A 15,859-nucleotide genomic window follows, 5' to 3' on the forward strand; every position below is an offset into this window, starting at 1 on the left:
CGATGGCCAATCCGCCCCTGACAGGAAGTAAGTCTGTAATTACTAACAATTCGTTTCAGGTGTTCAGAATCGGTTCTTTCTTTTGGGAGTCAATAACTTTGATTTTTGAAACTTTGTAGACTTGTTACATTCACAAACAGCTATATAACACACTAAAAGAAAGGTCATATTTAAACAAAACATAATTTGTGCTCTTTAATGTTTTGGGGGAAAAGTTGTGATTTCATGTGGTTTGATTTTTCATTTTCATTTGATTTGCTGCATAGAATCAATAAATATTTACAAATAATTAAAAATTCATGGCTGACTGTGTACACTGAATTTCTACAATGGCATCTGTAACTGAAAAACTATTGGATTTGAATTATGCCGAATCCAATCCACTAGGTGTCAGTGTATGTCCAATATGACACAAACGCAAAAGTTACTGAGTGCACATAAACACTTTCAGACAAGGCTTTGTCAACCCAACATCAACAAACTTTACCTATCTAGTTTTATTTTATTGTAGTATTCTATTTGTATAATGTAGAGCTTCCCACCATGAGCTGGATCTTTATCTATGCATTTTCAATGTTGCAGTCCTTCAGTGTGCAGGCAGAAGACTCTTTGCCGCTTACACAATTTAGCCATTATGATTTTGACTTTGACTTCATACTGTCATAAATGTTCTAATACGTGACTAACAGGTGAATATTTCAGCACCTCGGACAGCAAACAAACGATTCACTGAAATATATAATAAAATTAAACCCTTTTAGCTCTCTGACGATTTGACATCTATTACAGTATTTTCTGCCTTGAAGAACTTGAAGAGGTATCTGGCTGTAAAAAGTGTCATGCAATTCTCACAAATGACCGTTAGTGGCCGCAATTGACAAAGCGTTAATGAGTTTCTGCTAGTTCAGTGAAGACTTGGTGAAAGTCCATTCGGGCAGATTTTCGGAGAAAAGAGCACACAGACCGCTCAGGAGCGTTCCTTCATTTTATAGATGTAGTATTGAGCACAAGAATGGATGCAAAAGAGTCCGAAAGAAGAATTTCTCCTCTGAAAAACTTTGTGGCTGGAGGGGTTGGTGGCGTCTGTCTCTTATTCGTTGGACACCCGCTCGACACTATCAAGGTAAAGCTTCACCTGAGAGGACAGAACGATGTGAGTCACATTCATTACAACAACATTGTCAAATGAGGAAGAATGGACATCACCTGACTGTTTTTTTTATTTTTTTTTTTTAAATCTGCTGTATAGAGAGGTGTATCTTCTTTAGGGCCCATGACTTTGTCTGGGTCTGAATCTTTGAAGTTGTTCTGTCATAATTTCTTCATAATTGAAAACAGAACAGAATTAATGTTTTTTAAATTATTGTAAACAATCCAGATCTTTTAAGTATGTGACAGTATTAAAACAGCAGTAGTTATACATATCTTCTACATAGAAGGATAAATGCTTGTCTAGATGTACATTTTCACTTCTGACAGAATTCACTCAGCTGTTAGATATCAAATTCAGCATTTGTAGACTTCAGAATAGTGTTTAAAAAACATTTTCCGTTTATTTCATTAGGTTTCAACGTGTATGCTTCCACAATTCTTTCAATAATTGACTGCTCAGCATTCTCATAGTAGTTAATATGTGGAAGACAGATGAAGTAATATGTTCACACACTAGAGCCGTGTGACTGTGTTTGCTCAAGGTTTTAGTTTCAGAGCTTTTGTGGCTACCATAATATCTTATCCACAGACACAGACTGACACATGCTTTATCAGTCTGTATAAGGGCATGCTTTATCTCACACTTTTGTTCAGGCATAGCAAAGATCAATGTGTGTCTTTCACTTGTGCCGTGAGTTACATCATGTTCGTGTCTCCACAGGTCCGTCTACAAACACAGTCATGTGTTCTCTACAGAGGAACCTTTGACTGCTTCCGAAAGACAGTGTCCAAAGAGGTTGATAGCTTGCACTCTTAACACAACACTAGACTCTATAAACAGCAAAAAGAGTTAAGGTAGCCCTTTTCTAGCCAATCAGAAAACTAGCCAATCAAAAATGCTATCTGCCTGTCATTCATACTGTTGGTGTTTGTTGACATTGAGTTGGCTCTGGTGGGTGAGGTTTTGTGACAAGTCCCCATGCCTTCAACCCCACACCCTCTCTCCAAAACCTTCCGCTTCAGTAAGACTACTGAAATTGCTTACAGCAATATTTTTCTTGACATGTCATACCAAGTGCATGTAGATTATGCTTTGCTTCAGGACCCAGAAATTACATTGGACATCAGGTGGCCATAAAATCAAACATTAAAATGTATTAATATTACGGTTTTGAAAATCTGAAATGAATTTGATCATTTTTGTGTGACAGAAAATTATCTGAGACAATTTTGACGATTGGCAAAAAAAAAAAAAAGCTTACAAAATATATAAAATGCCCCACACCATATGGCTGAGCCGAGAATATTGGGTAGTGTTCAACTTGGAATGGTTCAAGGAATCCAAAGCTACCAAGCTTCAAATTTAGGCCAAAGCTTTAAAAAAAGGTTTACATATTTTGCAACTACAATGTGCCGTACCAAAACTGCTCATGTACCCTCAGAACCTGGTGAAGATAGGTGCGTTTCAATCGACAGACACCCAGATAGCACACGTACATCTCTGAGATGTCTGTTTAAGAGCATTTCAACCTCTGCTAAACATCTTAAAAAGATCAGATTTTCAAACATTATAAATCATAAATGTCTCAAATACATCTGCTGAATGTCTTACTGACATCCGAGAGGAAACGTCTTATAGATGTATTGCAGATGATCAAACAAACTAAAAATAGACATTGGGGTGATGTATGTGTGGTATCAGGGCAGTGACCTGCGAAGTGGACTTCATACGAACTTCAGCCATCTTAATTGAGATTCCAATCCAAAGAGATTGTATGTGCTCAGTTCTAAGGGCACAGCAGATGGCATAGGTAATAAGTGTACATCGATACATCACAGGAAGTGGAGATGGAAATTGACCCATTCATTCATTGCGAACCACCACAGTACTTCCAAGAATTTGGCTAAAATAAACGGTAAAACATAATAAACAAAATGAACTTTTTGTTCATTTTGACAAAATGAACAAAATTTGAGACTCTGGCATTTTATTCACCTTAATTCACATCAGATGTGCTTTACGAGTGTAAAGGGCATGCAAAGCATGTAAAGAGTGTAAAACAAGATGTAACCGTTACATCTTGACATTTGGTCAACAGTGAAGAATACTAACATATTATAAAATAAACAAATAACATTTATTTTTACATTAAACAGCATTTATCATACTAGTTACAAGTCTGGAGAAATATTAATTTAAATAGCCAATATAAAAATAATATTTTATAAGAATTCATATTAATTATATAATGAATGAATTGTAAGAATGACATACATTTATATAAATGGAAGAAAGTTAATTTATATAAATGTATATGGATTTACTTGAATATATTATTTTATCGTACTTGAAATCTATAATCTGCATAACTCGACCATTTTTTGTATTACAGGGTATTTGCAAATGAATGCATTTCATCAAGTGAAGTAAACTCCAACAGATATCCTGTGTTCTTGAGTAGGGAGCCATAAATACTGCATTTCACTTTTGAATTTCAACCACAATTGGAACACAGCTGATGATAATGAATACCAATACAAACTTATACCAATTTTAATTCTATGGTGCATTCACTTCATGTCAGAATTACCGTAATTTCGAGATTCCGGGGAGCATGTTGTAAACTCAGAATTCTATGAAAGCTCAGACTTGACTTGACTTGACAGACATGACGTCATCTAAAAGAACCAAAATGGCAGCAGTGAAGTAATTAATTAATGTAGTGATAATGTCATTATCAACAACAAGCTGTTTTGGCTTTACAAGTGTTGCCGTAGAAACTAAACGACTTGTTATTACAGTAATTCCATCATAACGTGAATGCACCATTAATACTCCAAAGCATTGCAGATATATAACCTCACTTCCTGTTTAGTGCTTTTGTGGTCAGGCTGTTTCTCAGAAACAGTTTGAAATATCAAAAATCCATTCGATCTTAAGCAATTTTGGCTGAAAAAATTTGTTGGAGGAATATTGGAATTTATTTATTTAGTTGAAAACCAAAAAAATAACTTCTTGGCAATACATGATAGAAACAAATGGGTGTTTTAGCAGATTGGTTTCAGTAAATGCTTTTTTTCCCCTTTTCATTTGCATTGGGGAGGAAGTTTTGTATTCTGAAAGTCACTGGAGCAAAAAAAAACTGAATATACAGCTTGAATATAATGCCAATATTAGTTATCTATCTCATGTATTAATTGAGTAAACTGTGTTGATGTTGGTGGGCAATGTTTAAATCTAGAAAATATTGATTGAACTATAAGATTATGATTAAGTGTCTTTGAAGGCCATACCAAATTGCACATAGATGCAGTGTTCTTTTTTTTGTGCTGATGAAGTCTACATTTGGCATTAATTTATTGTCTGTGTATTCCATTTTAAAAGAGTTTAGTCCATCCTATGACCAAGATGATCCAAGCAGGGGTCAGTGAGGTGTGTCTCGCAGTCCAGCTGGAAGCTTGCAGCAGTTAATTTTTTGTGAAGTCCATCCTAAGTCAAAGGTGCATGCAGTGGCCAGTGAAGAATCCCTTGTTGTACGGTTGGAGTTGCCAGCAGTTCATCCTTTGTGGAGTCCATCGTAATAAATTGATGTGAAGCAGACAGTGATCATTGAAACGCCCCTCGCTGTCTGGCTGGCACAGGCTACAGTTAATAGTCATCTCTCAGCAACACATAGCCCTGGGAGTTGGACATCCGGCTAGACAGGAGCTGGATCTGGCAGGCTCTGATAACCTTGGTAGAATAATAGAATAAAAATAGAATAAAATGAGCATAAATGTTATTTACATTAAAGCAGAGATATAGAATATGAGAAGTGATTCCGGTTCTGGGCAGACCTGACTAATGCAGCATACTGCAGGGATAAATTTTACGCCTGGCTGAAGATATGAGTCTTAAGTAGAATGTGTCTGAGTTCCGAACAATGCTAGGAAGGCTACTCCATAGTTGAGGAGTTAAACAGGGAAAGGATCTACATCCTTTTGTGGATTTTGATATTCTTGGTACTATCAACAGGCCGGAACAAACCGGAAACTGAGTGTTTCAGTTAAAGGGCCAGAGACAGGGGGGAAAATGATCATATATCACTAAATAAAAAATATTTGTATCTCAGGGAAAATAATACAATTAAATAAACAACTGTGTGTCATGACCCCTTTAATGTGTGCAGGGAATATTTGGCCTGTATAAAGGGATGGGGGCTCCATTGGCTGGTGTGACCCCAATGATGGCGATGAATTTCTTTGGCTTTGGGCTGGGTAAAGACCTTCTGCAGCGTGACCCCTCTGTTCCACTCACGTAAGTGCAGGACAGGGGAATAGGGAGAGGGTCTAATTACTGGCATAGAAATATTACAGTGTTATGTTGCATGATGTTCCTCTCCTCTTCTACTCTTTTATATAATTGTATCTCTCTCTCTGTCAGGTACGCACAGATCTACCTAGCAGGGATGCTGGCAGGAGTCTTCACCACTGTGATCGTGGCTCCAGGAGAGCGAGTCAAGTGTTTACTGCAGGCAGGGCAAACACACTACTGTATTAAATACACTTGTGTCCATAGAGACATTACTGTGCCTGTGTTGACATTAAAAAGAAACAGACTAATGGGTTTCCATTTCCATTAGTAAAAAAACAGTCATATATATATCTTGTGTAATGAAATAATTATGACAATTCATGACAATTATGTAAACTCATTACTGTATTGTAAAAGAAAATGCAGTTAGAAAAGTTTCAAAAGTAAAACTAAAAGACATAATATACAATGGGTACGGAAAGTATTCAGACCCCCTTACATTTTTCACTCTTTGTTATATTGCAGCCATTTGCTAAAATCATTTAAGTTCATTTTTTTTCCTCATTATTGTACACACAGCACCCCATATTGACATAAAAACACAGAATTGTTGACATTTTTGCACATTTATTAAAAAAGAAAAACTGAAATATCACATGGTCCTTCAGACCCTTTGTTCAGTATTTAGTAGAAGCACCCTTTTGATCTAATACAGCCATGAGTCTTTTTGGGAAAGATGCAACAAGTTTTTCACATCTGGATTTGGGTATCCTCTGCCATTCCTCCTTGCAGATCCTCTCCAGTTCTGTCAGGTTGGATGGTAAACATTGGTGGACAGCCATTTTCAGGTCTCTCCAGAGATGCTCAATTGGGTTTAAGTCAGGGCTCTGGCTGGGCCATTCAAGAACAGTCACGGAGTTGTTGTGAAGCCACTCCTTCGTTATTTTAGCGGTGTGCTTAGGGTCATTGTCTTGTTGGAAGGTGAACCTTTGGCCCAGTCTGAGGTCCAGAGCACTCTGGAGAAGGTTTTCGTCCAGGATATCCCTGTACTTGGCCGCATTCATCTTTCCCTCGATTGCAACCAGTCGTCCTGTCCCTGCAGCTGAAAAACACCCCCACAGCATGATGCTGTCACCACCATGCTTCACTGTTGAGACTGTATTGGACAGGTGATGAGCAGTGCCTGGTTTTCTCCACACATACCGCTTAGAATTAAGGCCAAAAAGTTCTATCTTGGTGTCATCAGACCAGAGAATCTTATTTATCACCATCTTGAAGTCCTTCAGGTGTTTTTTTTAGCAAACTCCATGCGGGCTTTCATGTGTCTTGCACTGAGGAGAGGCTTCCGTCGGGCCACTCTGCCATAAAGCCCCGACTGGTGGATGGCTGCAGTGATGGTTGACTTACTACAACTTTCTCCCATCTCCCGACTGCATCTCTGGAGCTCAGCCACAGTGATCTTTGGGTTCTTCTTTACCTCTCTCACCAAGGCTCTTCTCCCCCGATAGCTCAGTTTGGCCGGACGGCCAGCTCTAGGAAGGGTTCTGGCCATCCCAAACGTCTTCCATTTAAGGATTATGGAGGCCACTGTGCTCTTATGAACTTTAAGTGCAGCAGAATTTTTTTTTTGTAACCTTGGCCAGATCTGTGCCTTGCCACAATTCTGTCTCTGAGCTCTTCAGGCAGTTCCTTTGACCTCATGATTCTCATTTGCTCTGACATGCTCTGCACACACCTGTATATAGACAGGTGTGTGGCTTTCGTAATCAAGTCCAATCAGTATAATCAAACACAGCTGGACTCAATTTAAGGTGTACAACCATCTCAAGGATGATCAGAAGAAATGGACAGCACCTGAGTTAAATATATGAGTGTCACAGTAAAGGGTCTGAATACTTAGGACCATGTGATATTTCAGTTTTTCTTTTTTAATAAATGTGCAAAAATGTCAACAACTCTGTGTTTTTCTGTCAATATGGGGTGCTGTGTGTACAATAATGAGGAAAAAAAATGAACTTAAATGATTTTAGCAAATGGCTGCAATATAACAAAGAGTGAAAAATGTAAGGGGGTCTGAATACTTTCCGTACCCACTGTTTGTGTTAACATGATGTTATTGTGACAAAATCGCTTACTAGCCTTACTTTGAGTAGAAATAATTTTGGGGTAAAATCAATATTATGGCACAAAACTGTTCATTGCAATTAATATTTATTAAAACTGAAAAATATATATATAAACAAACTATAGTTTTGGAAAGTCATTAAGGACATCTACTTTGTGCATGGCACAAGTAATTTTTCCAACAATTGTTTACAGACAGATTGTTTAACTTTTAATTGACTATGTCACAATTCCAGTTGGTCAGAAGTTTACATATACTAAGTTGTGTAAACTGTGTCTTGAAAAATTCCAGAAAATGATGTCAGGCCTTTAGGCAATTAGCCAGTTAGGCCAGTTGGCTAATTGGAGTCAATTTGAGGTGTGCCTGTGGATGTATTCTAAGGCATACATTCTAACCCAGTGCCTCTTTGCTTGACATCATGGGAAAATCAAAAGAAATCAGCCAAGACCTCAGAAAAATTATTGTGGACCTCTACAAGACTGGTTCATCATTGGAAGCAATTTCCAAATGCCTGAAATTACCAAGTTTATCTGTATAAACAATAGTACGCAAGTATAAACACCATGGGACCACACAGCGGCGCATTCTGTCTCCTTGAGATGAATGTAGTTTGGTGTTAAAAGTGCAACTCAATCCCAGAACAACAGCAAAGGACCTTGTGAAGATGCTAGAGGAAACAGGTTGACAAGTATCTATATCCACAGTAAAACGAGTCATATATAGACATAACCTGAAAGGCTGCTCAGCAAGGAAGAAACCAATGCTCCAAAACCACCATAAAATATCAAGACTACAGTTTGCAAGTTCCCCTTCGGACAAAGATCTTACTTTTCGGAGATTTTTCCTCTGATCTGATGAAAATGTTTTAACTTTTTGGCTATCATGACCAACATTATGTTTGGAGGAAAAAGCGTGAGGCTTGCAAACCAAAGAACATCATCCCAACTATGAAGCATGTGGGTGACTGCATCATATTGTGGGGGTGCTTTGCTGCAGGAGGGACTGGTGCACTTCTCAAGACATCAGACAGGAAGTTAAAGCTCGTCACAAATGAGTCTTCCAAATGGACAATGACCCCAAGGATACCTCCATAGTTATGGCAAAATGGCTTAAGTACAACAAAGTCAAGGCCCTGACCTCAATTGATAGAAAATGTATGGGCAGAACTGAAAAAGCGTGTGCGAGCAAAGAGGCCTACAAACCTGACTCAGTTACGCCAGTTCTGTGTGGAGGAATGGGCCAAAATTCCAGCAACTTATTGTGAGAAGCTTGTGGAAGGCTCCCCAAAATATTTTACCCAAGTTAAACAATTTAAAGGCAATGCTACCAAATACTAACAAAGTGTCTGTAAACTTCTGACCCACTGGAAATGTGATGAAAGAAATATAAAATCTTTCTCTCTACTATTATTCTGAAATTTCACATTCTTAAAATATTGATCCTACCTGACCTAGGACAAGGAATGTTTTCTGCAAATAATTGTCAGGAAATGGGAAACTGAGTTTAAATGTATTTGGCCAATGTGTATGTAAACTTCTGACTCCAAGTGTGTGTGTGTGTATATATATATATATATATATATATATATATATATATTTAAGGTAAAAATGTTTTAATGATAGTTAACAGCATATTTCACCTAAAAAAAATTATTCTCTAATCATTAGGGATGGGCAATACCACTTATTTTCTTTTCGATCTGATACCAATAATTTCAAGTCTGATATCGTCCATGCCAGTACCGATACTTCTGTTAAATTGTTTTTTGTTTTTGCAGTTACTTGGGATAAAATGGGTAATTCAAAATAATATCAGTCATTATTCAAGTCATTATTTATTTTTTGCCTTAACAGAAAATGACTGTTTTGTTTACCCTTACAAAAATGAACCATTTCACTACAGTAACTATAGTTTTATAACTGTCTCCTTAACCTCACAAAATAATTAGTTATAAATCTGTTTTTATAGGGTGGGTTTCACTAACTATATGTTGTTTAAGTACACAGGAAATGTTTATTACCAATCTTAAACCATCTGTGACATGCAGAAAATAATAAACGAATACTTCTCATTCATTATATTTTTCTTTTATCATTTGGAACCCTCTTATGGACACACAAAAGATCTTACAGGTTTTTTTTACTCAATAACCAGTTACATATAAATGAAAGTCTTATCTGTTTTTGACTGATGATAATGACGAAGGTGACGATGCCCAAGATAATCACGTTGAAAGTTCATTGACCAATGTCTCAAACTCAATGTCCAGGAAACCTCAGATCCAAGAATACAAATTCCACGTCTTCCCAGAGTCCACCTTATTGTTGATCCAAAATCACATAGGTGGTATATTCAGCTTCATGATCCACAGCTGTGCGGGTATAATCCAATTTCAGGATCAACAGAAGTAAGACATATGGCTTCTAAACTCACTTCATGTAGTTTCAAACAAACCCAATCAGGCATAAGCGACAGAAGTACAAACCCCACAGAATGTGAAGTCCTTCTACAAAACAAAATCATTACATTAGGAAAATAAATATTCATACATCCAACAGTCAACATAAGAAAATAAATACTGCTTACTTCCGATTGAGCATCAAACTCTTAGTTTCCCAATCAGGACTAAATTCCATCAGTATGTGGACTTTGCAACGAGAGGGGCGAACGCGCTTGATCTTGTTTACACAAACATCCCAGGCGCGTAGCGGGCGGAGCCCCGCCCCCACCTCGGCTACTCAGACCACATCTCTGTTATGTTAATTCCAGCATACAGACCGCTCGTCAGATGCACAAAACCGCTTCAGAAGCAGGTGAAAACCTGGCCAGCAGGAGCCATCTCTGCTCTTCAGGACTGTTTTGAGTGTACTGACTGGCACATGTTCAGGGAGGCTGCAACATATGGCGATTCTACCAACTTGGAGGAATACACAGCATCAGTGACCAGCTACATCAGCAAGTGCATTGATGATGTCACTTTCTCCAAGACCATCACCACACGCTCCAACCAGAAGCCGTGGATGACTGCGGAGGTGCGCACGCTGCTGAGGTCCCGAGACTCTGCCTTCAGAGCAGGCGATAAGGCAGCCCTAAGAACAGCTAGGGCCAAACTGTCACGGGCAATCAGAGAGGCAAAGCGCGCTACGCCCAGAGAATCCACAGTCACTTCCAGGACAGCGGTGACACGCGGCGGATGTGGCAGGGCATCCAGGCCATCACCAACTACAGGACAACATCAGTTGCCTGTGACAAAGATGCCTCCCTTCCAGATGCGCTGAACGACTTCTACGCTTGGTTTGAAGTGCAGAACGACGTGATGGCGAGGAAGTCCACCCCTCCTCCCAACGACCAGGTGCTCTGTCTTACCACGGCAGATGTGAGGAAAACTCTATGTAGAGTCAACCCACGGAAGGCTGCTGGACCAGACAACATTCCTGGCAGAGTGCTCAGAGGATGTGCAGACCAGCTAGCAGATGTTCTTACCGACATCTTCAACATCTCTCTGAGCAGCGCCGTTGTTCCAACGTGCTTCAAGGCCACCACCATCATCCCCATGCCAAAGAAGTCTTCAGTGTCCTGCCTCAACGACTACCGTCCCGTCGCGACTTACACCCATCATCATGAAGTGCTTGAGAGGCTCGTCATGAGGCAGATTAAGACCCAGCTGCCCCCTCACTAGACCCACTGCAGTTTGCGTATCGTTCAAACCGTTCAACAGACGATGCCATCACCACAACCCTCCATCTGGCCCTCACCCACCTAGACAATAAGGACTCATACGTTCGAATGCTGTTCATAGATTTCAGCTCAGCATTCAACACAATCATTCCCCAGCACCTGATTGGAAAGCTGAACCTGCTGGGCCTGGACACCTCCCTCTGCAACTGGATCCTGGACTTCCTGACTGGGAGACCTCAGTCAGTCCGGATCGGGAACAGCATCTCCACCACCACCACACTGAGCACTGGGGCCCCCAGGGCTGTGTGCTCAGTCCACTGCTGTTCACTCTGCTGACTCACGACTGTGCAGCAATGCACAGCTCGAATCACATCATCAAGTTCGCCGATGACACGACCGTGGTGGGTCTCATCAGCAAGAACAACGAGTCAGCATACAGAGAGGAGGTGCAGCGGCTGACGAAGTGGTGTAGAGCCAACAACCTGTCCCTGAATGTCGACAAAACAAAAGAGATGGTTGTTGACTTTAGGAGAGCACAAGGTGAACACACTCCGCTGAACATCGACGGCTCCTCTGTGGAGATCGTCAAGAGCACCAAATTCCTTGGTGTTCACCTGGCGGAGAACCTCACCTGGTCCCTCAACACCAGCTCTATCACCAAGAAAGCCCAGCAGTGTCTCTACTTTCTTCGAAGGCTGAGGAAAGCACATCTCCCAACCCCCATCCTCACTACATTCTATAGAGGGACTATTGAGAGCATCCTGAGCAGCTGCATCACTGCCTGGTTTGGGACTTGCACCGTTTCGGACCACAAAGCCCTGCAGAGGATAGTGAGGACAGCTGAGAAGATCATTGGGGTCTCTCTTCCCTCCATCAAAGACATTTACAAAAAACACTGTATCCGCAAAGCAACCAGCATTGTGGACGACCCCACACACCCCTCACACAAACTCTTGTCCCTCCTCCCGTCTGGCAAGAGGTACCGAAGCATTCGGGCCCTCACGGCCAGACTGTGTAACAGCTTCTTCCCCCAAGCCATCAGACTTCTCAATACTCAGAGACTGGTTTGACACACACGTGTCCTGAGTTGCACTTTAATTACTGTCACTTTATAACTGTCTGCTACCTCAATAACTGCTATGTGCATAGAACATTATCTCATAGTATGTTATGTTTACATTTTTAGAAACTGTCATCTTTTTGCACTACTGAGTACTGGTCGGCGCTGCACTGTCTATTGTCCTGTTCATTGTCAGTAATTTGTTGGACTGTCCTGTACTTTTTGCACATGTTTGCACGTGCACTTTATATAGGTATATATAGGTAGTTTATATAGGTATTTTATTTCGTTGTGTAGTCTCATGTGGTCCTATGTTGGTCCTTTGTTGTTTTTATGTAGCACCATGGTCCTGGAGGAACGTTGTCTCGTTTTGCTGTGTACTGTACTAACTGTATATGGTTGAAACGACAATAAAAACCACTTGACTTGACTTGAGGACTAGTGATCGTTTGTATTCATAAGGCATGCTTATTCCTCCATTACCAATCTGCTACTTTTACTCTCTACACCTGTTTTATGCCTGAAAGTATTACTCCTTGTTGCCCCCTCAAGGTGTGTAGTGCAATTACAACCCCAACTAACAAAAAAAAAAAAAAAAACATGTACACAGACTTGACTGTTACAGTTTAACCATGGTATTTAGTTAAACCATAGTTACTACACAATTAGCCATGGTTACTACTACAATATTACTGTAGTAAAACAATGGGATCAGCCCATAAGAAATGTCACCTTTAGATATGTTTACTCAAGAAGCAGTGGTGTAGTGTCTGAAGAGGTGGGCATACTGTGAATTTATGAAAAACGCATTCAACCGATCGCTACAATTATTTTACATTTATATACATAAAATGTATGTTTTTTTTTTTATTTGTGTACTATTATGTGCTTTTCTGTGTAGAGTGAAATTGTTTTCCTACTTAGAAATATAAATGTAACTTATTTGATATCACGAGAAAAAGGCACCACCGACAGCAGTACAAAAAAAGAAGAAAAAATAGCATCCAGTTCAGCATCAGGGGTGCAATAACATGCAGTATTTTCACACAGTTGAATTGCATAAGTTAAAGTTAAATGTATATACACATATTTACATTTAGCAGGGAAATAAATAGACTGTGCAAATGATAGTTTCTCCAGGGATGCTTGTATATCAGATGCTGGAAATGTCCCACCTCTTAATATGATTGGTTAGCAAATATCCAATCGCATCTGAAAAGAACATTCTGATTAGTGGATCAGCTCAGTCGGACTGTCTGTCTTGCCAGTGCCATCAGATTTGCTCCCACAGCTTGGTTTAGAGAGAATCTCTGCACATTTTTTTTAAATAATAATAAAACACAATTCACTCAACGGTGCTGTGGTATCGCGTTATTAGATTCGGGTCAAATCTAATTAGTTCCGGGTCAAAAGCTTGTTGTTCTGGCGGCCACAGGTATCGTCACTTATTTCAGGTGGGCATACGCAAAATCCTAAAACAGATAGGAGGGCATACGGTATATGTCTGCGTATGCCCTAGACTACACACCAGAAGCTGTTTCTCTGATTTTCTATCATTACCTCTACAAGGCTCTGATCCCTCTTGTTTGAACGAGCCTTGTGACGGCACAAGCGCTTGTCTGCTTGTGTTTTTCAGCATTTATGAATGTTAAGATGAGCGGAAGAAGAAACTGTTCCCATCCTGCACAAGTATTTGCTAATATAGCCTAATCCAATTTATTTCACTTTGAAGCTTATGATTATTGTTCATGGTAACCAAATAATAATATCTCTAGTTAATAAATATATCATTTAGAATCAGTATTTCTGTGTGAGGATTGATATTTTTGATACAACATCAGTATCGGAAGTATCGATACTTATAGGATCGATCTGCCCATCTGTCACGAACTCCAGTTCCCGAATCCACCCCGCCCCTTCCAGCTCTCACACTCGTTCCCAATCACCCGAGTATTAGTTTCACCTGTACTGTTTGTATTCTCTATTTATACCCTGCCCTTTCACTTTAGCTTTGTTGGTTATTGCTTTTTACTGTCTTTGCTTTGCTAACGCCAGTGTTTCGCTTAGTCTACCTGTTTGTTTGTTCTCGTGCTTTGTTTTTGTATACTGATCTCCTGGCTTTGACTTTGCTCTCGTCTCAAATACGCTCCTCTGGATTTGCCCTCTGTACTATTACCAGTCTGTGATTAAACCTGTTTTCTGCAACCAAATCCACCTCATCCAGTTTCATCACAGAATAACCAACCCCACATCATGGATTCAGCGGAAAACCTTCAAGGCTCTTTAGAACGGATTTGTGCGGTGATTTCATCTCAAGGATCTACTGTTGGGAGACATGAACAAGCGTTGACCACCCAGGGACAGCAGATCCAAGAAACACTACAAACAGTATGTGTTCTATCAGATCTATTAAATCCAGTTCCACCTGTACCTATCCCTGAACCCGCTGATACTCTCAACGCACTGCCGAGCGCAGCTATTTTTCAACCTCCCGAGAGATTTGATGGGTCTTCTGACAATTGCCAGGGCTTTCTGATGCAGTGCAGTTTTTACTTAAAATATCACCCCCATTTGCGCTCTGACAGTGAGAGGGTTCACTTCATGATTTCACTACTTACCGGCAGAGCAAGAGAATGGGCCACAGCGCTGTGGACGGCTAATAGCCCTATTCTTGCTTCCTATGATCAATTTTGTAACCAGATTGCCATTGTATTTGATCATCCTGCAGCCGGGAGAGATGTAGGCAGCCACCTCGTATTTATGAAACAGGGGTCGCGTACCGTAGCCGATTATGCCCTTGATTTCCGCACCCTTGCCACGGGTAGCGGGTGGAGCGACCCCGCTCTTTTGACTGTCTATCGCCTGGGTTTGAGACCTCAATTACAGATGGAGTTAGCCTGCCGGGGAGAATCATTGACATTGGAAAATTATATCCAACTCTCCATCACCTACTACGAGATCGCACGTTCAGAAATTCTTCCGGTGACCATGAATGAACTGTATTTCCGACTCGTCACATCCCCCACCTCTAGAAAGCCCTGCTGGGCCTGAACCCATGCAGCTTGGTTGCACTCCGTTAACCCCTGCTGAGCGAGTAAGACGTTTGACGCAGCGCCTCTGTTTGTACTTTGGGAAACCTGGACATCGCATCGCTTCATGCCCAGTCTGTCCTCAGCCTTCCTCCTCCAGAAGCCAGGTTAGAACATCTGTCATTTTTAGCATTACCCAGAAGCAAGTCTGCCTCCCTGTGGTGTTAACCCTTAACGACGTCTCCTTTTCTGCTCCAGCCCTTGTTGATTCCGGGGCGGCAGGGAATTTTATTGACGATGGCTTGGTCCAAAGACTTGGGATTCCTCTTAGTCCGGTTGAGCCGCCCCTCAAGGTTAATTCTTTGGATGGAGCACCACTCGGCTCAGGATTCATTACCCACAGAACTGTACCATTGTAACTTCAAGTAGGCTTGTTTCATAAGGAAGTAATTACATTTTTTGTTGTTCGTTCGCCCAGAGACCCAGTAGTTTTAGGCCATCCCTGGCTATCTCTTCATGAC

The 15,859-nt window shown here is 40.5% G+C and overlaps 1 protein-coding gene across 1 annotated transcript in view; it reads left to right on the top strand.

Annotated features, from left to right (window-relative positions):
- The first annotated feature begins 915 nt into the window (after window positions 1–915).
- si:dkey-150i13.2 (mitochondrial carnitine/acylcarnitine carrier protein) overlaps window positions 916–15,859 on the top strand; it is a 37,673-nt gene continuing 22,729 nt past the window's right edge. The window contains exons 1-4 of the mRNA XM_052091742.1: window positions 916–1,123; window positions 1,874–1,948; window positions 5,322–5,449; window positions 5,576–5,666. Coding sequence (XP_051947702.1) covers window positions 1,013–1,123; window positions 1,874–1,948; window positions 5,322–5,449; window positions 5,576–5,666 — 405 coding nt within the window. The 5' untranslated portion in view covers window positions 916–1,012. The remainder of the gene's footprint in view (window positions 1,124–1,873; window positions 1,949–5,321; window positions 5,450–5,575; window positions 5,667–15,859) is intronic.

This window comes from Xyrauchen texanus, chromosome 25, assembly GCF_025860055.1.
Source record: "Xyrauchen texanus isolate HMW12.3.18 chromosome 25, RBS_HiC_50CHRs, whole genome shotgun sequence".
Taxonomy (NCBI): Eukaryota; Metazoa; Chordata; class Actinopteri; order Cypriniformes; family Catostomidae; genus Xyrauchen; species Xyrauchen texanus.